This window comes from Erythrolamprus reginae, chromosome 2 (genome assembly GCF_031021105.1).
Source record: "Erythrolamprus reginae isolate rEryReg1 chromosome 2, rEryReg1.hap1, whole genome shotgun sequence".
NCBI classification, from domain to species: Eukaryota; Metazoa; Chordata; class Lepidosauria; order Squamata; family Dipsadidae; genus Erythrolamprus; species Erythrolamprus reginae.
The window spans coordinates 67,378,443-67,402,775 of record NC_091951.1 but is presented as its reverse complement, the minus strand read 5'-3'; the positions used below and the strand labels follow the sequence as shown (position 1 = coordinate 67,402,775).

The 24,333-nt window shown below is 39.4% G+C and overlaps 1 protein-coding gene across 1 annotated transcript in view; it reads right to left on the bottom strand.

Annotated features, from left to right (window-relative positions):
* Window positions 1–744: 744 nt before the first annotated feature.
* Window positions 745–24,333, bottom strand: part of ARL8B (ARF like GTPase 8B) — a 34,868-nt gene continuing 11,279 nt past the window's right edge. The window contains exons 2-7 of the mRNA XM_070738267.1: window positions 13,896–13,976; window positions 11,892–11,965; window positions 8,135–8,228; window positions 6,105–6,172; window positions 5,346–5,416; window positions 745–3,025 (exon numbers count right to left, since the gene is read on the bottom strand). Coding sequence (XP_070594368.1) covers window positions 2,976–3,025; window positions 5,346–5,416; window positions 6,105–6,172; window positions 8,135–8,228; window positions 11,892–11,965; window positions 13,896–13,976 — 438 coding nt within the window. The 3' untranslated portion in view covers window positions 745–2,975. The remainder of the gene's footprint in view (window positions 3,026–5,345; window positions 5,417–6,104; window positions 6,173–8,134; window positions 8,229–11,891; window positions 11,966–13,895; window positions 13,977–24,333) is intronic.

The following is a 24,333-nucleotide window of genomic DNA, read 5'->3' as shown; positions in this document are numbered from 1 at the left end:
CTAATGCTACTACTTATCTATTCCACTTCAATTGGGCTATAATGAAAGTAAATAGAATAAATCAGATGTGACAATTCTGATACATGCAAATATATATATTTGTTTCGTGATGGGGCAGTGTCTTCATCACATTATGTTATCTTAAACTGGCAGAAGTTTTACTCACCTCAGGACCAATGCATTAATTTGAAGAAAACATGCTAAGGATCTCTGCTGAGGCAACTGGAGTGTTTATTTATTATTTTTACTCTCTTCTCTGGTGATTCTTCTCTTTTGAGAGAGTTGAACTAATGTACAGTAGATCTGAAACGCCTCATTTTTCTACCCTAGTTTAAAGCACTTAGTAGGTAAGCAATGTTTTTTGACAAAAGAAAATGTACAGGAAACTTGTTTCTATTAAATAAGATAGATTTACTGCTATATTTTTTTTCTGTTGGCCTTCAAGCCAGTCTTGATTCCTGCAATTTTCTTGATAAGATTGTAAGAGTCTCTTGCCCTTGCCTTCTTCATAAGGCTGTCTGGCACAAAGCTGGTTTCATATCTAAGACAGAAGTAGAACTCAGGACCTTTAACCATTACACCAAACCTGGTTCATGTCCTCTTATTTTAGAATACACAATGAAGAAAGAATATGGTCTCTAACTCAGGCACTTCAGCCACTTGTAGTATATAAAGCATACACTCATGTTTGAGTGAAATAACTCGAGTAGATATGTACTCTTATATATTTCAATTAGACAACGATTCTTGAGGAGTCAAGTTATATAAATATCAACATGACCCTGAAAACTTAAAAGTTTATTGGATAAAGCTAAATAGCAGTAAACAAATAAAACGCATTCCACCCAAATAAAAAAATTCACATATTTACAGAATTTCATAAATGTGTAAGTTGTTCACATGCCAAGATTAATGCAAGATTAAAAAGTTGATAGTGGTTTGGGGACGTCAAAACACTGAAAGCTGTGTGGTATACACTAAAACCCCAAATATATTGAATTCAGCAAAAGGCCAGTTACCTAAACAATAATTTAGCTCCTGCAGGAAAGGTTGACATGTTCTTATTCAATTTCCTTATATTTTTAGGCACAAGCAGAATTGCTCGTCAAATATAGCAGTCCATAGTGAGCTACATATACAATCGGGAGTCAGTGAACCTTTTCTACAGCACCAACAATATAGGATTTTATTGAAGTATAGAGAAGTTAAATTTGCAAGCTCAAATTGTAAATGGAGGCAGTACTTGTGTGTTGCAACAGTGCAGGAATTTGTACTGGAACAATAAGGCCATGGAAGTTACAACTCAAAATCTATTCTGCAGGGGCACATTTTTAGGTTGTAACCTCACTCTAATCGTTATGGGGAAAATGGTGCAATTTAGTACTTGTAATGCTTTAAGCACACTTTAAAAATAATCTAGACTTGCTGCCACTGTAGCTTCTCATTTTACTTTCTCCAGATGATCTATAACAGAACTACAACAGGCTTATACAAACATTTCTTGTATTACTGTAGAGGTACTATCTATGCCTTTTGGCAAAGAATCCTTGAAAATAACAGAATGTCTATATAAGGCCAGAGAAGTTTCATTATGCATGCAGGTAACAAAAGAAAAAAATACTATAGCTAATAGCAGTACTTGATCCAATATAAAATGTTCATTTTTGAGAAACAATTTGTACTTGAACAAGCACATTAAGAAGGTACCTATGGATGCATCAAACATATATTAAACAAGGGCTCTGAATAGCGTTTAAATACATACATGTGTTCCTTAAAATAATAATACAATGAGGAGCAACCGAAACACTAGTACCATGTATTTGCATACAGTAGCCTATCTCAACATTACTGCATCAATAACTTCAGCTTTGACAAATCTGTTTAAATATTGACACTACCAAGAATGTAAAGATATGAAAGTAGTGTTAAATTTTCCAGTTCAAATAACTTCTGTGCTGCAGAAGCTAACTGAGAAAGACAATCATTTCATAAATTTCCTTGTGCTCCAAGACACTATTTAATGTTCCATAGCCTATGAACTTTATACATGATTACACAGTGAGAAGCAGGCAAACCTAGTGTTGTCACAATAGCCTAGGTATTTAGCACCAAGTGCAACTGTGCACAACTACTCCATTAATAGAATAAGCTAGACAGTGACACATATTTTTGTGCTGGAAATCAATGTGACATCCAGAATGACATACAGCTGTAGCCTGGATAAAGCATTTCTAGAAGAAAGATGTGACTGTTTCATCTAACTCAATGTTACATAATATCTGCATATATGTTCAATTTTTTTGAGAGGCTAATTTTGAAGTATTTTATTCCTTGCTCCACTTAAAAGAGCTTTAGCAAATATAAAGAAATTAGCAATTCCCTGCACAATAAAAAAAAAGCTGACAACCTGAATTTTTTATTCATTGAGAGGAATACAATTTGAGAATTTATGATAATTTAGTGATTTAATTCTAGTGCCTCGTACTTTCCATTGAAAACTTTTTACAATAAATATCACATGCATCTGAGGAAAAATTAATACAGTATCCCATTTAAACAGTGTCAGAAAAGCTTTATAATAAGAGTTGACATAATCATCCCTGTGTGGCCACGTGCCAGCATTTCCAATGAGCGGCTACATAGACAAGAGTGAAATAATTGTGCGGAAAATCTAATATAAAAATCTGGATCAGGAAGACCAGAGAGAGAGAGAAAAAATAAATTCTGGAGAAGAAGTACCCACTGCCACTGTCTAGATGAAATGAATAAAAAACATTTGCACGACTTATGACAACTCTAGCCAACTCTTTGACAGAAGTAGGATTATAAGTCATTCAGCAGTGCATATATGGAGGCATGAACTGTGAAAAAAGGCAATTCCTTGGACACAGAGGACTATCCTGGATAACAATTCATCACGGAGGGAGTAGACAATTGAGAATATGGCCAAATGAGCAGCTATGTGAACGTTTTCAGCTTCTTCGTGACTTTGAGTGCTGAATAAGCCACTGAAGTGTGATATCTAAAAAAAGAGGAAAACATGGCAATTGGTTTTCAAAATAATTGCTATACCTAATCATCCAGAGAAATCAACATTTAAACTGGAGTGCAAATGGATTCATTTTTTCCAGATTCCAGAAATATCCAGTGAAAGACAGCAAGCAGAGCATGTTCGGTGTGGCTGAATGAATAATGAAAATATTTCTGAGGTTTGTTAAAATCTGTGACAGTTATTTGGACAGGTTTTGGTAATTTAATTCATTCAACATTTGTTCCTGCTGCATTACTAATTTTTTAAAAAATTTAAAAAAATTCAATGCAGGCAAAAAGACTGCTCAAGTGCTAATTCAAATTCTTTAATCAGTAGGTGTTATTCTCTGAAAACAGTACCTAAAAATTCCATTGATTCTTTGATTTTAACAAGATCCTTTGTCACAGAATAGGTTTTTTTTCACAAAGCAAGACTTCCTATCAAGTGTAAGACAGTTCATTAAAATATATGTATGGAAGAAAATCAGTTTCTTGTAAAAGAAAAAAAACCCTGCATATAAATTTAAATAGCACTTAAGTGCATATGGATCTTACCCTGCATTTAACTGGACTGAACCATCACTTGAAAGCATATTGTACATTCCATTTGTAAGTATGAATTTCTTGAATCATAACCTTAGATATTTTGTAAATATAAGGGAGTTCTTTTCATAAATTTGTAAAGGATCTTTAAAGATACATGTTTATTTTAAAGATATCTTTAAAGACATATTTTCAAATACATTTTCTGTTCAAGTCATAAATAATAGCAAACCTTTGTACTTATATAATTTATTTATTTATTCGATTTTTATGTCGCCCTTCTCCTTAGACTCAGGGCGGCTTACAACATGTTAGCAACAGCACTTTTTAACAGAGCTAGGCTATTGCCCCCCACAATCCAGGTCCTTACTTTACCTACCTCAGAAGGATGGAAGGCCGAGTCAACCTTGAGACGGTGATGAGATTTGAAACACTGACATACAGATCTACAGTCAGCTTCAGTAGCTGCGCCACCCCGGCTTTATAAAATGAGACTGATGCGAAACTATTATTTTGCAAAATGGCGGTTTTCACATCAGCCTCATTTTATAGAAAAAGTATTTGCCTTAAAGATGGCACATTTAAAATTCAAGAATGAATTTTTTTTCAATAGCACCAGCTTTTTTATTTTGATTTGTTTCAATAGAATAGAATAAAATGGAATGGACGGAACAGAATAGAACAGAACAACAGAGTTGGAAGGGACCTTGGAGGTCTTCTGGTCCAACCCCCTGCTCAGACAGGAAATCCTATAGCATTTCAGACAAATGGTTATCCAATCTCTTCTTTAAAACTTCCAGTGTTGGAGTTTTTACAACTTCCGGAGGCAAGTTGTTCCATTGATTAATTGTTCTAATTGTCAGGAAATTTCTCCTCAATTCTAGGTTGCTTCTCTCCTTGATTAGTTTCCATCCATTGCTTCTTGTTCTACCCTCAGGTGCTTTGGAAAATAGCTTCATTCCCTCTTCTCCCTCCCCTGAGATATTGGAAGACTGCTATCATGCCATCCTTAGTCCTTTAAATTAAACTAGACATACCCAATTCCAGCAACCGTTCTTTATATGCTTCAACCTCCAGTCCCCTAATGATCTCTGCACTCTTTATAGTCACAACATCTTTTTTTACATCATAGCGACCAAAACTGGGTGCAGTATTCTAAGTGTGGACTTACTAAGAGGTCATTAAGAAATTGATATTGGAAATGGGATCTACAGCATAAAGACCAGGGCTGAAATTTGACTTGCGAGCCAGTAGGGACAATTTCAATCCATTTGCTAAGCCGGTAGAAAACCACTCCTGATTAGCCTCGCCCACACTCACACGCTCGCTTCCCACCTCTCCCAACCGCTCGCTTGACCCTTCTGCCACTCAGAACCCTAACACACACCCCGGCAGCTACATCCTTTCACTAACCTGCTTCCCAGCTCCATTCTCTATATCAGCCATTTCCACTGACTAATAAATAGCTTGTCTAGTCTGTATCTTTCTTTAATTCAATTACTATTTGCTGGGCAACACAGAATAAATTCATCCCCTCATCTTGTGAAAACCCTTCAAATATTTTGAAAGAGCTATCACATCCCCTCTAAATCATCTTTCTGTAGACTAAACACACCCGGATCCTTTAACTGTTCCCCAGAGGCTTTGTTCATCATTTTAGTAGCCTTCTTTTAAGCTTGTTTCAATTTGACATTGTCATTTTTTAACTGTGGTAGCCGTGGGTAACATACTGTGTACTCTAAAGTTAGCATTACTGATAGTGTTATTACCTATATTGTCCTTTTCTTTGCAGGAAATGGAGTAGCAGCAGATTTCTCTGTCTTGAATAGCAGCCAGGTTCCTGGAAAAGAAGCAATTCACAATTTGTTGAAAATTGACAGCAACATCCTATTAAACATGACATACATGTGATTCACATTATATTAATTATTTTTAATAACAAGGAAAACTTTCTCCCATGACAGCAACATATATACACATCTGAATAACCATAACTAAAGTAATCTACTGTTACAAAGTCCAGGCACAGATCAATTTATAGATCCAGAAAATCTATAAACTGTTCTTTTTAAAAAAAAAGAATTATGTGATATATGCTGGACATACCCACATTTACCACTAATGGACAATATTCCATAGGCATTTATGTGATTGATGAAATAGTAAAGCATCATGGCTGTCTAGAGAATTCTGTGAGTTAAATTTCACAATAAAGGTTTTTCTTTGAAGACATTTTGCTTCTCATCCAAAAAGCTTATTCGGCTCTGACTGGATGGTAGGGAATGGAAAGATTTATACCCCACCATCCAGTCAGAGCCGAAGAAGCTTCCTGGATGAGAAGCAAAATGTCTTCAAAGAAAAACCAGAAAGTCCAGTTGCCCCTTGAAAAAGCACCTTTGGGACAACCATGATCTGGGATGCCTGAGAATCTCCATAGACACAAGTCTTAAAGTTGCCAAGGTTGGACACACCAATCTAAAACATGTTTTTTTTTCATCTTATTTCTTAAGACATGCTTGCTTACTCACATTTTTTCAATAAGCTGCTTCTCATCCAGTGCATTAGCAAGGTCTCTTTTGTTTCCAAGTACTAGAACCTGAGAACAAAAAAATGTACTGATTTTAGCAATTAGCTTTCAAAGCAGGAAGCAGTTAAAATTTCATTTCAAAAAGAATCCATTTTTGTGACACATAGAAGAAATACTCATATTGAGGAACTGAAGTTGCAACATTTATTCCCTGATATGAATAGCCATTTATCATTCATATTACTTATGAATGATAAATATCAGATGTTCCTCTAGACAAGTGATAGACAGGGCTAGGAGAACACTTTTTTTTTCTTAATTGGGCTACTGGTAGCATGTTCAAAATATCAGAGCTAGCAGAATTTTCAAAATCCTTCCTTCATTAAAAAAAATAGATATGTTACACTTATTAAAAGATCATGCCTAAAAAAATATTTGTTTAAAAATAGCAGGAAATTCTGCTGATCTTGTCTGGTGGCATGATTCTGGGAGCAGAGTTTGTCCATCTCTGCTATGAGCACAATATATTCATACACAGCTCACAAATAATGTCTCTTATAACTCTGTGTGCTACTATTGTTTTGGTCATGGAAGTGTATGCAAAGCAGGTTGTAATACAGAACAGGATGGGCTAGTCTGACAGTGACACAACCAGATAAGCCATTCTGCTTATCAGAAGCACTCGGAAGCTGCAGGGAAAATCATTTCAAAAGGAAAATTTGGTATACAGTGGTCCCTCAATTTTTGCGGGTTCAAACTTCGCGAAACGGCTATACCACGGTTTTTAAAAAAATATTAATTAAAAAATACTCCGCGTTTTTTTTTCTATACCACAGTTTTTCCCACCCGATGACGTCATACATCATCACCAAGAGTCACTTCTCTCTCTCTCTATCTTTCCTGTCATTCTCTGCTTCAATCATTTTCTCATTTCTTTCCCCCCCTTTTTTCTATCATTTCTCTCTCTCTCTCTCTCTACCTTCCACTCTCCCCCCTCTTGCTCTCTTTCTCTCTCTTTCTCCCTCTTCCTCTCCCTCTCTCCTTTCTATCTCGCTCTGTCTGTTGCTCTCTCTCTGTGAGAACGCTTGTCCCGCCTCTCCTGCAGCCCCCTCGCTGACAGCTGGGACGAAAGTGCTCTCAGCTAAGGGACTGCGAGAGGGGCGGGCATTCTCAAAGCGCTCAAAGAGGCTAGCGGCCGAATGAGGACGAGGAGAAGCCGTAGCCGCCAGTGTTGCTGCAGGAGGACCTGTGCCCCAAGAAAGCCGGTGAGAGGGGCGGATCGGGCGGGCGAGGGGTAGCGGCGAGGGGGCCGGAGGCGCTGAGGGGGGCAGGGGCGGCCGACATTCAAAACAGTCTTTGCCGGCCTCTGCACTTTCGTCGCTCTCCACCTCCAACTTCAAGCCTGGCTCCTTGCGCGGCCTTGGAAAAGGGTGCGCGGGGGTAGGTTTTGGTTGTCCATAACCAAAAATGGTGTTTTTACTTCTGCATCTCTACTTCGCGGAAATTTGACTTTCGCGGGCAGTCTGGGAACGCAACCCCCACGAAAATCGAGGGATCACTGTAGTAGATGAGAAATCAAATAGTACAAGTCAGAAATAATTGGCCAATAGTCAGTCATTTCAGGTCTGTCTTTTTCTGCACAGATAGTTCAAAGCTTTTTTACTTTCTCTTTCGAAACAAGATTCTCCTGTCCTGCTTAATAATTTACCTCAAGATGTTTTAAATCACTTGTCCTTTTATCAACTTGTACATTAGTCTACATTTTTAGTATATTTCTATGGCCTGTGGCTGAGGAAGCTTTTAGAAAACCTATTTAAACTTGTATTATATAAAAAACCCTAAAAATAATAATAATATAATAATCAAAGATTTACATGACAGAGATGTGCTTAACAAGCAATATATCAAACATCAAAAAGGGGTCCACAAAGAACAATGCAATTAGTTTCTAAACAAATTAGAATTTCAAGCACATTTCCTCATCTATTTCTTCAAATATTTTCTGGCACGATTAACATCTCCACTACTCACAGGAATTCCTTGTAGCTGTGGTTTGTCTAGAAGATTGTGCAACTCATTTCTAGAAGCTTCTATTTTTTCACGATCTGCAGCATCTACCATATAGCTATTAAAAAGAATTTGTTTAAATCAGTTTGTCCAATGCAAGATAGACCAGTCCAGCCCAGCAATATTACCAACATTCTCCTCACAAAGAATCTCAAATAGCTAGGAATTTCATGGAAATATTATAAAAGGTATCAGAAAATTGCAAGCCAAAATCTCATTTAGTGACTACATAATTTGACCCCACAACACTCATCAAAGTCTTAAATTATAGCACACGTGGCTATTATATTAAAGTATGTTGAAGCTTTTCAGAATTCCTTCTCACAATAACTGAGGAGAAGTAAGAAAACACATCAAATTTGAAAATTGCAGAACTGATCATGGTAGGAATCAATATTCCCTAATCATTTCCTTATACTGTACTTTATAAATATTGATACCTGTTTTTGTAACACAGTTTCAAATTTATTTTATTTTTATTTATTTATTTTTATTTGTCAAACAAGTATAATATTATAGTACATATTAACATAACATAACATAAGTAGAACGTAATAATAGAAAGGATAATAAGACAGTAGTACAGGGACATTAGGCACATAAGTGCACCTATGCACGCCCCTTACAGACCTCTTAGAAAAGGAGAGAGGTCAATTGTAGATAATGTAAGGTTGAAGATTTTGGGGTTGGGGGAAGCAACAACAGAGTCAGGTAATGAGTTCCAGGCAGTGACCACTCTATTGCTGAAATTGTATTTTCTGCAGTCAAGTTTGGAGCAATTTACATTTAATTTGTATCTATTACGTGCTCTTGTGTTGTTGTTGTTAAAGGTGAAGTAGTCACTGACAGGGAGTACATTATGATGTATGATTTTATGAACAACAGTTAAATCAGTTCGGAGACGACGTAGTTGTAAATTTTCTAGATTTAGTATTTAAAGTCTAGAGGAGTAGGGTAATTTGTTACATGAGGAGGAGTGAAGGACTCTTCTTGTGAAGTATTTCTGGACTCCTTTGATTGTATTAATATCTGATATGCAGTATGGATTCCACACAGGTGAGCTCCACTTATCACTGAACACTTAATGATCAGTTATGATAGATATCCCCAAAAGTTACTTACAACCCAGTTTTGAAATTACAATAGATGCACTCCTCTGGTCATGTGATTGGTTTGGGCATTTGACAATCAGCTGACTATTATGGTCAGCAGTCATATGACTGCGATACTTGATATATTTTTCTGGTTTCAGGCAAAAAAAAGTGCCCATTAGTTAAAAACCAATTTACTTAACAATCACAACAAAAACTGCCATGAAACTAGACTGCCATGTATTGGCCCGCTTAACAATCAAAACAACTTACAACCATAATTCTGGGCTGAAATACAGTCATAAGTCAAAGACTATCCATATTCTGTCACCATAGAATTCCAACATGACTTCTAAGCCACATAAAGTTTTCATTTATAATTGCCACAATTAAAAACATTTTAATCTAAGACTTTAGAATTCATCTCAGTATAACCTAAAGTTATGTAAATTACGGAGTCATTGTTAACTCAAATTATTTAAATTCAGAATATTATTGCCAGAGTAATACAAGAAAAAGCTGCAATAAATCTTAGGTTAGCATTCTCCACTCCCCAACTCCAAGATGGATTTGGAAGCTTTCATTACTTAATAATATAAGTTTTGTAATACTTTATTTTAACTTTTTAAAAAATCATGTCATTATGCTATAAAGCTTGAGTCCTTTGGGAATGCAGTAGTTTAGAAATATAGAACATAAATAACGTATACAGTGGAACCTCGACATACGAGCAGCTCTACTTACGAGCTACTCGAGATAAGAGCTGGGAGGGGAGCGACATTTTTGTTCGCCTCCCGAGCTCACATTCGGGATACGAGCGCCAAGGAGCTGTCTCCTGAAGCCGAACACTAACTTCCGCTTTCGGCTTCAGGAGACAGCTCCTTGGCGCTCGTATCCCGCGTGTTTTAAAAGGTTGCAGCCGGCCTGGGGGGCTCGGGGGGGTGCTGGCAAGCCCCCCAGGCTGGCTGCAACCTTTTAAAACACGCGCGCCGCTTCGCGGCTGTCTCCTGAAGCCGGAACGCTAACTTCCGCGTTCGGATTCAGCAGAGAGATGCGAAGCAGCGCGCGTGTTTTAAAACGTGGCAGCCGGCCTGGGGGGCTCGGGGGCTTCCCCCCGAACCCCCCAGGCTGGCTGTGACATTTTAAAACACGCGCGCTGCTTCGCAGCTCTCTGCTGAATCCGAACGCAGAAGTTAGCGTTCCGGATTCAGCAGAGAGCTGCGAAGCGGCGCGGGTGTTTTAAAACGTGGCAGCCGGCCTGGGGGGCTCGGGGGCCCCGAGCCCCCCAGGCCAGCTGTGACGTTTTAAAACACGCGCGCTGCTTCGCAGCTCTCTGCTGAATCCGAACGCGGAAGTTAGCGTTCCGGATTCAGCAGAGAGCTGCGAAGCGGCGCGGGTGTTTTAAAACGTGGCAGCCGGCCTGGGGGGCTCGGGGGCCCCGAGCCCCCCAGGCCGGCTGTGACGTTTTAAAACATGCGCGCTGCTTCGCAGCTCTCTGCTGAATCCGAACGCGGAAGTTAGCGTTCCGGATTCAGCAGAGAGCTGCGAAGCGGCGCGGGTGTTTCAAAACGTGGCAGCCGGCCTGGGGGGCTCGGGGCCGGCTGCCACGTGTTAAAACACCCGCGCCGCTTTGCAGCTGTCTCTGAACGCTAACTTCCGCGTTCGGCGGCAGCGGGTTTTTTTGTTGTTGCACGGATTAATTGACTTTACATTGTTTCCTATGGGAAACAATGTTTCGTCATACGAGCGTTCCGACTTACGAGCCTCCTTCCGGAACCAATTAGTCTCGTAAGTCGGGGTTCTACTGTACAGTATTGTAATTTGCTATTTTGTCTGGACCAAGGAAAAAAATTCTAATGTTTTCCTGTTTGTATGGCATGATATTAGAAACCTGCATTCATCATGTTTCAGTTTATCATCAAGCCCTTAAGCTCATTCTTTTAGAAAATTTGCTTTTGTATTTTGCTAAGTGCTCCAAGTTAGTGCTGCCACGGTTGAGTTGCAAAAATCTGATGACCACTAGATGGCAGCAAAAGATTTTCCGAATCTCTTTGCTACCATTTAGTGGTCATCTGATTTTTTGCAGCCAGAATCTTAGGTTTTGTTTCACTTGGTAAGATCCCAAACACGTGATGACAGGAACATGCAATGGCTGTAACTTTATGGACTGGTCATAGTTCTCTTCACTCAGCTCCATCATAATTCTAAATAGTAGCAGGCTATAACTTAAGGATTACCTATATAAAATCAGCTTCTGAGAAGGGAGAAGCACATTACAATTGAGAAAAAGGTAAACAAGTTTTATTTTGTACATTTGGAAAGGGGAATTTTAAATAAATTAGATGCGATAGCTTAGTAGAGTCTTAATGTCCCTATTTTGCTTCTTCCTTTGCTAAATAAATAAATAAATAATTTTATACCATCATCTTGTGACATTTTGTTATGAAATTTCTGTAATAGGTCATGGGGGCCTCCAAAAAAGAGGATGAGGTGATACCTATAAGCTTTATTTTAAAAAGTTTCATGGTTTTGTAATCCAGACTTCCTACTGAACAGTTGAGAATAACATGCAACAAAACATAACAGGGGGGAAAACATTTCAAGTAACAACAACCCAAAAAAAATCTTACACAATAGCATTAACTCCTCTGCAGTAGCGTTCCCACATACTTCGGAATCGTGGCTGTCCTCCTATATCCCAAATCTTTTTAAGAAGGGGAAAGAAAATTAAAGAATTATTTCTGGACATTTTGCAACTAAAAAGAGTACTATAGTTCACAATGTTCATTTGCCAGGAAGAGCAACAAATACCTCTTTTAAAATCTTTGCAATATAAGATGCTGGTTAAAGACCTACAGAGTTCTGAACAATCTAAAACAATGCAGACAAAGTAATTTGCCCCTAAGTACCGTATGCAGAACAGCACAGCTTCTATTCAGCCTAGAATGGATACTATAGATTGTACAGATTTCTTAAGCATTGCCTTTATCCCCAAAGAGTCCCATACAAAACATCACAGGGCCTCTGGACCACCTTGTCACTCTTGTATTTCCCAAAAGGAGCTGGGTCATCTCAAATAGCTCTAGTGGGCAGAAATTTATGGCTGCAATAACCACAAAGAAGTACAAATGTTTTGCCACTGTTATTATTACTTTGTAGGCCACTGCTTAGTCAAATTCATTCGTGGTCTTTTGCAACCATTGCTTTAGATGCCTTTAATTAATTTCATCTCCCGCCAGATAAGAAGTTCACAGAAGCTCGCAGAGACAATCTCATTTGGTGGTCTGGTTGTACTGTTATAACAGAGTATTCTGACCCAGCTCTCAAAACATAACAAACCCTCTGAAGTTAACTCAAAGATTCCTTTATTAGGAGTGCCAGCAGCCCCGGCAAAAGGTTTCTCCACACAGGCTAACCAGTCTGTCCAGCCAGAAGATGAATAGTGTCTGCCACACCTATTCATCTCTGCCCGCTGCCTTTTATCTCCAGAGCTAGAATGGGGCTTCGCTAGAAGCGATGGCTCTTCCTTCCAAAGGATCGGCCCATGGATTTCTATTGCTCTCTTCTGCCTTCTGCGCATCACATCAGGCACTGGACCCAGCTGTTCCTCCTCTTCTTCATCGCCCACCTCCAGACCTGAGGGCTGTTGACTCTCCATCTGAGGGCTGAAACAGAGGCGGGTTCCTCCCGGTTCGGACCGGTTTGTCCAAACTGGTAGCAGCCTACTGGTGATGTCACAATGATGTCAAGGATCCAGTTTGGTCGGTGCTGTTCCGTGGGTGCCGCCATCTTTTTTTTTTATTACTTTTTTAAAAACTTTTTTTCTTTCTGAGCATGTGCAAAAGTCGAGTTTCTGGCCCTATGCATATGATCACCAACTCATTTTAGCTTTTTAAATTTATTTTTATTTTTTTGTATTTATTTATTGATTTGATTTGATTTGATTTGAATGCCGCCCCTCTCCGAAGACTGGGCATGTGCAGAAGGTGACTTTCTGGCACTGTGCATGCAGTCGCCATCTTATTTTTGGCTTTAATTTTTTGTTTATTTTTTACAGATTTTTCAGTACTGTGCATATGTGCAATGCACGCACGAGTGCACACGCAGTTCAGCAGGAAGTGAACCAGCAGTGAGCTAAGTTATAACCCACCCCTGGGCTGATGGATGACCCAAGCTGCGCCTCTCTCTCTCTCTGCCAGTTCAATCTCCTCTTCCCCCTCGGAGCTCTCAGGTCACCTTGATGCCTCCTCCTCCTCCTGATTTGGCTGCTGAAGGAGCTGGCGGCCAACAGGTCACAACAGACAGGCCAGGCCCCTAAACTACAACTTGTGAACTTGAAACCCAGCAGTACACAATGGTGGGTGCAATCATTCTGAGGTCTGAAAGACTTCCCTCTAAAGATTTCTTTTGAGCAGTGTTGCCTTTATAGATTATTACATGAGTTTCTTCCTCAAAGGTAGGACTCCAAACTACATATTCTCCAGTGAGATTGTAATAAAATGTTCTATGTAGTGTTGTCCCTCTATGTTTGAACACAAATGATCAGGGAACTATGAATCTTATTCAAATATTAAGACTAATCACTTTTCCCATGCTTTTCTCATTAGCAAAATATAATTAACTTGGATACATACCTTTATTGTGACATTACCCTTGGTAACTTTCCGCATGTTGAAGCCCACTGTAGGAATCATGTCTTCACTGAACTGGCCTGACTGAAGACAGAAGAGACAGCCTTTAGTGAGATCTATCAAACAACTGAATCATCTTTTCAGTTAGTTGCCTTCAGATACAAGGGTTATTGCTGAGTAGAACAGAATGTTTTTAATACTAAGTCTTAGCATTATTTTTCTTCCCCTTCCGTCTGAGGAGGTTAATTTTTGCAATGAAGATAGACAATGAGCAATATCGCACATGAGTGAGGCCAGGAAAATTATGAAGTGGAAGGAAAAAGGATAGAAAGGAACAAGTGGCCAACATATTCAGAGTCATATGTAATGACTCAAAAATACCTTGTTAGTTTAGAAAGGTTGGATAGAAATTATTCAAGCTCCCCAGCATACCCTATTAAATCTAGAAGATTACTACAGGAAATAGTTTTCTCCCCAAAAGTGTTAGGAAATAGCACTGGCCAATTAGAATGTCTCATGTTGTTCCTTTTTTTTAAATTGGGCATCAGCATTAAAAGTAATCTTTCCAAAAGTAATCTTCCCATCCCAACCCTAAGGCCACACAATAGCATCTGGAAGAACCTGAAAGATGTATGCAATTCGTGGGAAAGTATAAAGTTAGCGTCATACAACATTATCCCAAAGCATCAAACCTGAAAGTTCACTTCAAGGATGTGCCCAAGCTTGAAACACTTGTGAAATGTGATGAATGAATTTTCAAAAATGATGCATGCTAATATTATGTGGTAACGTAACATTCAAGTTATTTATAATTTTATTAAAGCATTTATTGCTAGTTATTTCAATATGGTATATTCCAAGATGGAACAAATATGAGAAAACACTTCAAAATATATTTAGGTATTAAATTTGTTTGCTATTCATCTTGCTGCAAGATGGCTTAAAATTTCAACAAATGCAAATGCATGTCTACATATTTCCCTTGAATTCATGAAATACTTGCTCTAGGCCAGCTCAATGGGAGTCTAGAACGATAATGTAAAGCTAGCCTCACACTGTTCTCTAGGATCTGCTGAGAAAAGAAGCATGCATGGATCTTCTACATAGCTTTTCCTCTACCTTGAATGCTATTAAAGGCATTACTTGGCATCTTTGCTACTTCTTTTCCCAAGGACTCAGTCTATCTTAGAACTCCAAAGGGCAGTGATGGTTAACCTTGCCAAAACTGGAGCGTGTGCGCGCCAGAACCCAGAAGAGAGAAGCTGGACCATAGAAGTGCATTTGGCATGTGTGTGATGGCCAGGTGCACGTCTGGGTTCCATCGTGTGCATACTCGCTGGACAGCTAGTCTGGCGCGCATGCACATCAGCCAGCTGCACTTCTGGGTTTTTTCACGTGAAGACCAGCTGGCTGGCACACATGAGCACACTGGAACCCGGAAGACAGCAGCTGGCTGTCATGTGCATGCATGACAGATCAGCTGTTTTGCACACATGCATGTGACGGACCCAGAAGAGCAGCTGGCAATGGTGCATGTGCCCACAGAGATGTCTCTGCATGCCACCTCTAGCATGCGTGCCATAGGTTCATCATCATGGTGATAGGGACTATCTTTGTATATCTTTGTGATGTACTGTGGGTGTTTGCATTGCTATTCCATAAGATTCCATGAGTCTTTGTTGGAATAAAAAGTAAGTGTGTGAGTGTGAGAGAGAGAGACAGTAGGAGGGGAGGGGTAATCATAATCATCATCTTCATCTTCTTCATCATCATCATCATTATTATTATTATTATTATTAATTAGATTTGTATACCACCCCTCTCTGAAGACTCAGAGCGGCTCACAACAACAAAGCACAGTACAAATCCAATGATTAAAATGATATTCATGGCATCTTATAGAATAGCAATGAAAACATTTAAAAAAAAACAGTTTTAAAAAATCAGAATCTAATGTTATCAGTTACTTTAAAAAATATGCTTCAAAAAAGGAATGAAATTAAAAACAACGAAGCCTGATTATTCTAGTTTATGCAGCTAAATCACATATCTGAAATATATTTCTAGAATTTCCAAAGACAATGAAAAGTTCTTATGCAGTGAACTTCTGGAAACAATTACAAATATAGGATAGGCAAAAAAAACCCCACCAAGTTGCCTGACTATATACAACAAACCAGTCATTATTCCACTGTGGAAAATAATGAAACTTTTCCATGCTTCAACTCTATATTTTTGCTACCTCTTGCTCTGAATCCTACTTAACTTCACAACAGTCCCAAATAATATATCAATGTAGCAGAACATTCATTCTGCAACAGGGTCCCCAAATATCTATTAGACAATTACATCATCACATTGATTTACACCAATTGCTTAATAACATCATTACCCAAATGATATAATGTGCTTTTTTTTTTCATTATAGCATCACCACATAAGTGACTCAACCCATTTCTTTGTTCAGCTGATCTTCAGAAGTCTGGGCTTTTGGCTGTTGCTGCCAAACACAATGTTAGCCTGCATAAAGCTTTCCTTAATCACAGATGAGAGAGCCAACCTGGTGTCTATTACTAAGACCTCTCAGAAATGTGCCCAGCTGAGTTTTGGGTTTGACATCAGATGAGACTCCATGTCAGGGTCAGGTTATCTTCCAAAGCTCTTAAGCTCTCTCTTTCTCTTTCTGCTTCTGCTGCCCCTGCTCCACAAGTTACTGGACATGTTTCTGAAGTTGGACTACAGTGTTCCCTCGATTTCCGCGGGGGATGCGTTCTGAGACCGCCCGTGAAAGTCGAATTTCCGCGAAGTAGAGATGCGGAAGTAAATACACTATTTTTGGCTATGAACAGTATCACAAGCCTTCCCGTAACACTTTAAACCCCTAAACTTCAATTTCTCATTCCCTTAGCAACCATTTAGATTATTACTCACCATGTTTATTTATTAATGTTTATTTAAAAAAATATTTATTAAAGGCGGACGAAAGTTTGGCGATGACGTATGATGTCATCGGGCGGGAAAAACCGTGGTATAGGGGGGGAAACCGCAAAGTATTTTTTAATTAATATTTTTGAAAAACCGTGGTATAGCCGTTTCGCGAAGTTCGAACCCGCAAAAATTGAGGGACCACTGTATAGCAGTGCTTCTCAATTATTTTCTGTTATGCCCCCGATCCCCAGAAAGAAGAAAACATTTCATTTACACCCCCAACTCTCCGATCTGGGCCCCAATGAAATTTTAGTGTTAATATTTATTATTTTACTTATTATGAGCTGCAAGCAAACTATTGGTTGGGGAAGGCTGCTCTACCCACTTACCTGGGAGAAAGTGAAACTGAACTCTGTGGTGCCTGTTTTCAGTTAGGCAGCTATAGGCTACTGTGGATAGGGCCCTCTTTTGAGATGGGGCCAGGCCAGCTTAATCAAGCCAATGTTTTGGGGTCGCTGGCCTGGCCCATAAGCGTCGCCTCTGCCAGGCACTCACAGCAGATGGGTTCCCTTGGGTGCCTCAGCCTCTTGATTCTGTCTCAGGGTTGGTAGTGCAGTTCCCCAGGTTTATGGTCCCTTATGGGGACTTCAATCTGCCCTCCCTGGGGACAGGTTCTGAGGTAGCTTAAAGGTTTGTGGTCACCATGACCACATCTAACCCTAGTATGGGTCTATTTCAGATCATCCAGAGCCCAACCAGGGCAGTGGCTACACCTCTGGCTTTCTCATCAGAGTAGTTAAGGGGTTAAGGGAAAGGGAGGGTTTTGCCTTCCCTTTCTGCTCAAGATCCCCATATACAATTGGTGGGCCACTGTGTGACACAGAATGCTGGACTCGACGGGCTTTGGCCCCATTCAGCATGGCTCTTATGTTCTTATGGTATGGAAGGAGGCTTTAAGGTGCCATTCAAAGCTTTTGCCCAGCTGCAGAGGATGCTCCTCCTTGTCCAACAGCAGGTTTGCCACACCATTCATGGAGAACAACAAGAACCCACACAACCCCCCCCCCCCGCCTTTTCTTCCAAGCTTGGAGCATCATGCAACTGGGAAAACACTCCCCATCCCGGGAAATCGATTGACAGGGACCACACATGTTCCCCAGGGTCATACGCACCCCCTTGTTCTGTGCCCACTATTTGAGAAGCATTGGACTATAGGAATCTTTTAGGACTGTTGCTATTGAACCACAGCCTCTTGGCTGCATAGCAAAATCCTTGCCTCAGCCTCTTGATTCTGTCTCAGAGTTGGCAGTGCAGTTCCTCATGTTTATGGTCCCTTATGGGGACTTCAATCTGCCCTCCCTGAGGACAGGTTCTGAGGTAGCTTAGAAGTTTGTGGTCACCATGACCGCATCTAACCCTAGTATGGGTCTATTTCAGATCATCCAGAGCCCAACCAGGGCAGTGGCTACACCTCTGGTTTTCTCATCAGAGTAGTAGCAATATGTTCTGAATTTGGGGAAATTGTGTCTCACCTGTCATGGTCAGATCTTGCCCTGGTAATAATCAGATTCTCTGCCACTGCCCCTCTCTTCCAAAAAGAGACTGGACCTATTAGAATGGTCTATCTCCAGGACTGAAGAACCCAGATGGGCTCCAGAGCTGGGTTTATCTCTGATGGTTGGCCTGAATGTTGGTCATTTTGTGAAACAAGAGAGCAGCTGAGGCTTTGGATTAGATCACAGTCATGTTCACCTCTGCTCTCTCATTGATCTGGTTGATCTCCATGGTTTACATAAAAGCTTAGAGAGACGAAACAGGGCCCACCCTCAATTCCAGATATGTGGGATTCTACAGGGTTCAGTATTCTCTCCACTCCTACTTAATATCTTCATGAAGCCTCTGGGTGAGATCATTCAAAGTCATGGAGTATGGTATCATCAATTTGTTGTACATTATCCAGAGTCATCTCTCCATGAAATGGATGGTTATATAAGTATGACAATATATTTAGTAAAGATACTAAAAAAAAGCTGTGGTTTCAGGGGGGAAATGCACAAATCCTCCTGTTTAATCTTCCACCTCCATTAATGAGTTTATGCAAACTCTGGATACACTTTAAACAGACAGCATAGTGAAAAGCCAAGTAGTTTGATCTGTGTTTCTTATTCTAAATTCCTTCTAGAAGTTCAAAACAGAATACATTGCTAATATTCTATTGTATGGTTTTCCTCAAAGCTGGAAAGCAGCTATAGCTTATGATAGCAATATGATATATGCTATCACAACATAATAAACGAACCTCACTTATGGCAATACTGTTGGAGTAAACAAAACTGATTGTACCCATGTTGGGGATAACTGCTATCATCACTGTTTGCACACTAGCTATAGCTGTAAAAACACGCTCCTTGACACAGCACAAATAAACTGTAAAAACTGTAAAAAATAAGCTGTAAAAACACGCTCCTTGACACAACATAAATTCCAGCAGCACCGGAAATCAAAGACTAATCCCAGGTGACAAATTTATTGTTTCTGGTGGAATATAAGTCCGTCCAAAGCAAGCTTTACTTTGTTTCCAAAGTTCATTTTTTTCCTTAATGATCCTGGCCCTTCCTTTTTGTCTGGATTTTGTTCACCTTGCATCTCTTATACAGTAAGTTAGTTTGGTGTAGTAGTTTAGGCACCTAGTTAGAAACCGGGAGTTCTAGTCCCTTAGGTATGAAGCCAACCTGGTGACCTTGGGCCAGTAACTCTCTCTCAGCTCTAGGAAGCAGGCAACGGAAACTCCTGAAATACTGCCAAGAAAACTGCAGGAACCTGTCTAGGCACTTGCCAGGAGAAAGACTGACTTCAAAGGATCTCTCTCTCTCTCCCTCCCTCTCTCCCTCCCACCCTCTCTCTCATGAAGCCTACTGTCAAGATCAGACAGTGACTCAAAGGTAACGATCCCCCACCACTTGAAATCAGAATTAAAAGGAAAAATAAAGCCAGGTCCATTTACCACTATGCCTATGGCACCAGATTCAAACACTGCATGATCTTCCCCAGTAAGTTTGTGAAGAAAAGGATAGAAGAGAAGAACACTGCCATTATAGCCAAAATAAGAAAATATTGGCATATATGTTTTCTATCTATAGTAAAGAAAGTTAGAATACTATTGCAAGAGTACAATTACAATGACCAGCAGGACATACTCAGGATATATTCATAGTTTTACAGAGGTGGGATTCAATTTTTTTTTACTATCGGTTCTGTGGGCATGGCTTGTTTGGTGGGTGTGGTGTGGCTTGGTAGGTATGGCAGGAGAAGGATATTTTAAAATCTCCATTCTCACTCCACCCCAGGGGAAGGTTACTGCAAAATCCCCATATTCTCCTGATCAGCTGGGACTCAGGAGGCAGAGAATAGATGGAGGTGGGCCAGTCACAGGTTGTATTTACTCAGAATTTCCACTAGCAGTTCTCCAATACCTGTTGAATCCCACCTCCGGCATAGGGTATATACTGTGTAAAAATACAGAACCCTGGCTAATGTAAAACTTCATATTATACATGGGAGCATGATATAATGTAACATCTGGACATCTCTGAAGAAGAGCTAAAGAAGAAGCTTCTTGGATGAGAAGTGAAATGTCTTCAGAAGAAAAAAAGCAAGAAAGTCCAGTTGGCTCCTGAAAAAGCACTTTTTAGGCAACCATGACCTGTATGACTGAGAATTTCTACAGACTTTTTGCCCCTGGGATGTTCACTTAAGTCTTTCAACTGAGAAAGTGGTTCACTTTTCACTTCCAAGATGCCAAGCACTGTTGGCCTCCACTGTTGGCCAAAACAAATGTATTTTTCCTTGGTGATCCCCTGGCTCCTGGCCAAGAAAAAGAGACATCATCTTCTTTAAGAGTTGTTTGACAAGTACTACTTAAATGCCTGACATGCTCCAATTCACATTTTCTGTTTCAAATCCAGTTAACTGCAACCTGGACTTCCTTCATACTCTACTATGGCCTTTAAAGTCCAAAAAGTCCACGACAGCGTAAAGACGTCTTCTTCTCAGGTGAAGACTAGGAGTTGACAACTGTCACAAAGTCATCAGGTGAGTTTCCATGGTTAGCCACTAAACTGCCTGTATGTTAGTAAAGTGTATCCTCTTTCCCCCCCTATTTGTTAGTTTTCCCACCATTATAAACTTCAGAAGGTAAGATGTCTACTAAATTGGGCTCGCCACGGCGGCTCATGAGTGCTTGTGGGGCTAGCGCGATTTTACTTCTGCACCTGCGGAGATAGCAAAATTGCACATGGAGCCACAGGCGCGCCTGTGTTTTGGCATGCAAGGAAGCAAAAAACCTCACCAAAACATGAGCACACCTGCGGCTCCATGTGCAATTTTGCTATCTCCACAGATGCAGAAGCAAAATCGTGCTGGTCCCGCAAGCACTCATGAACCGTGGCGGCGAGCCCAATTTAGCGTTCTGGCTGGAGCCCACCCCTTCATAACGTCCAAAATATTATAATTTTTGACTGTTTATTAGTGCCTTCAGTGAGATATTTGAATAGATTTGTTCTATGATCAATTGTTTGGTTTGGGATTTGGGTTTGTTATTTTTTTAGGCAATCTATGGTAAAGAGCCAGTAGAGTGCTGTACTGCAGGCCACTGAAGCTGACTAGATCTGAAGGTTAGCGGTTCAAATCTCATCACCGGCTCAAGGTTGACTCAGCCTTCCATCCTTCCGAGGTGGGTAAAATGAGGACCCGGATTGTGGGGACAATATGCTGGCTCTGTTAAAAAGTGCTATTGCTAACATGTTGTAAGCCACCCTGAGTCTAAGGAGAAGGGCGGCATAAAAATTGAATAAATAAATAAATAAAATAAATAAATAAACTCATGAATTTTCTCCAAGTCAAAAGTTCAAAATGTGTTAATATTCCTTCTATTCTGTTTCTTGAAGTCCATATTTTTTTTACTATAAAATGTCACAAGGAAAAATATTGTCAGCATGATTCTGATTTTTGTAGGTGCCAACACATCATATCAGAGTATCTTTTCCAAGGCCTTCATTGCTACTCTACTAAGTGCAAATCTGTGGTATTATTTCTTGATTGTTGGTTCCTTCACTATTGATAGCTTTTGCCTTTTAGGACCAACACTCTACTATTTCAATATCATTGTCCACTCTAAAGTTGCTTGCTGTATGTGTTGTCATTTTGGTTTATATTTAATCTTAGGACATTTTTTTCCACTGTGTTCCTAAACGTTCATTATTGGAGCTTGCAGATCATTTGCATTTTCAGCTTCCAAGGTAATATCATTAGTATAGTGCCGGTTATTTTAATTTAAAAACCCCATTTATCCAATCTAGTTTCCCTCAATGTATGTGGAGCAAAGCATCTAGATTAAATAAATAAGGGGAAGGAACAGCCTTAATCTTGAGTCAGCCTGTTTCATTTTAACTCTTGACTTCTTGACCTGTGAATTTATTTCAGATCAGAAAATGAGATGTTTTATGATTGTTACTTTTCTAAGCACATTTCACAATTTGATGTGCTTTAAAATATGTCAAATGCTTGATGCATAAAAAGGGAAGCATTTTTTTCTGCCAGATTTTAAAAGTGACAGCTGCAACTGATAGATACGGTAGATGATTATATTTTAACATATTGGCATGCATATCAAAATGTTAATACACTACAATTTGGCAAAATTAGGGAGAATTATACATCCTTACAATCTTGACCTCAGACATTATAAAGGGATTCTGGAATGTTTGAGTAATCGAATTTGAACATAACAATGCCTGTAACATATGGAAATGCTTGCAAAAACTGTCATGAGGCATTACTGTTCTTGTTCTTGATAGTTTCGTCCTGATTTAATTAGTTTAGTAGCTGTAAATGACATATAATGATGCATAAGAGGCTCCTATGCCTCTAAAAAATAGGTTAATATAATCTCCCTTGCTGACAGGTCAGCTATTAACTCACCAATGCATAAATAAGATTTTAAATTAAGCAAGCACAAACACAAAGTGTAGCTGCCAATACATGTGCTGTTGATGAGTCATGTCATTTGACCAAGAGACTAAGACTAAGCACACCGAAATTGGTGTTCAGCAGTCGTGAAAGTTTCGCCACATGAACATCATGTGCTTCATAAAAGCATGCACGTATCAATCTTTTTCAGTACTCTAATTAGCTAAGACTTTTTTGACTGGAAGTTATCTGACTGTGTCCTACAGTCTTGCTATACTTAAAAGCCTTTTTCTTTTTCTTTCCTCACAGCCTTGAATTACAAGAAATGTAAAGTAAAACTCTATAAAAAGAGAATATGTTCTATTTCCATAGAGCGGCTGCTCTCGAGTCCAATGTCAGAAGCAAGGAAGCCCACGCCGAAGCAACGTGGCTTGTAAAATGGCGGCTGATGTCAGCTCGTTCAGAGGCTTTGAAAAATCCACAGAAAAGTCAATTTAAAGAAAGGAATCTAGACTTCCTGGGACTAGATGGAATTATAGGTGATTCCTATCATGGTGAGGGACCCAACCCCCAGGAGGTTGGTCCAAAGACAACTAATCTGTTAGGGCCAGCAACTCAATCTGATGTTGGCAAAAGGCGAGGCAGCTGGCAAGAAATACAACAATCAAAAGATTAATGCTGAAATAACATTCAGGATTGGAGAAAACTTTTGCACATTCATCCACGCTGAGGACTGAGTTGAAAGCTGAAAGCCCTAGCAACAAAGGTGAGGATTTCAGCTCTGAGATACTCAGTTCATTCCTCTATCTCAACCCACTATGGAGAATACACACACTTAAGGACATATCCATCACAAAGCAGGCAGCTGCTTGGTTGTGAAAACACCGTGAAATACTTTGATGGCACAAAGTACAATTATATCTGTAGAAGGAAAGAATCTTATTTGAAACATTTTGACCGTGACTTTTTCAAACTCACATCTATAATCACGCAGGCTATAAAATATTTTACTAAAACATGATCCCTCTGATTCTGATTCATGCACAAGGGCCAGCAAGAGTATATCAACATGTTTTTAAAACAAAACCAAGACAGCAAAAGTTGTGCTTTACAATTGGTCTTTGGTAACGAGTATTCAAGCAATACATTCTGTGTTTCAGGAAGCAGCATATAAACATCAAAACTAGTCATCACTCCTAATCTAATTCTTTGTTAATAAGCTGCTAGGCATACCATGTATTTGCATGGTACCCATATTTATTCAGTAAACAATGCTTATTATAATTATATTGGCTTAAAATGAAGCAGCAGAGGGGTTTTTTATTTACTGCACAACAAATCAAAGATTGAACAATGAATGATCAGATTATTAGTATACTCCCAAGCCAGTTACAAATGAGTAAATCATTAAAATCATTGAGGATTTCAGTTACAAGTTATATACAAGTTTCAACTTTTCTAATACCTATCTTGCAAGTCCTAAAACCCAAGCTAGGAAGACTATTTTCAGAGTCTTTAGGAGTTGTTTTTAAATAATAAATGCTGA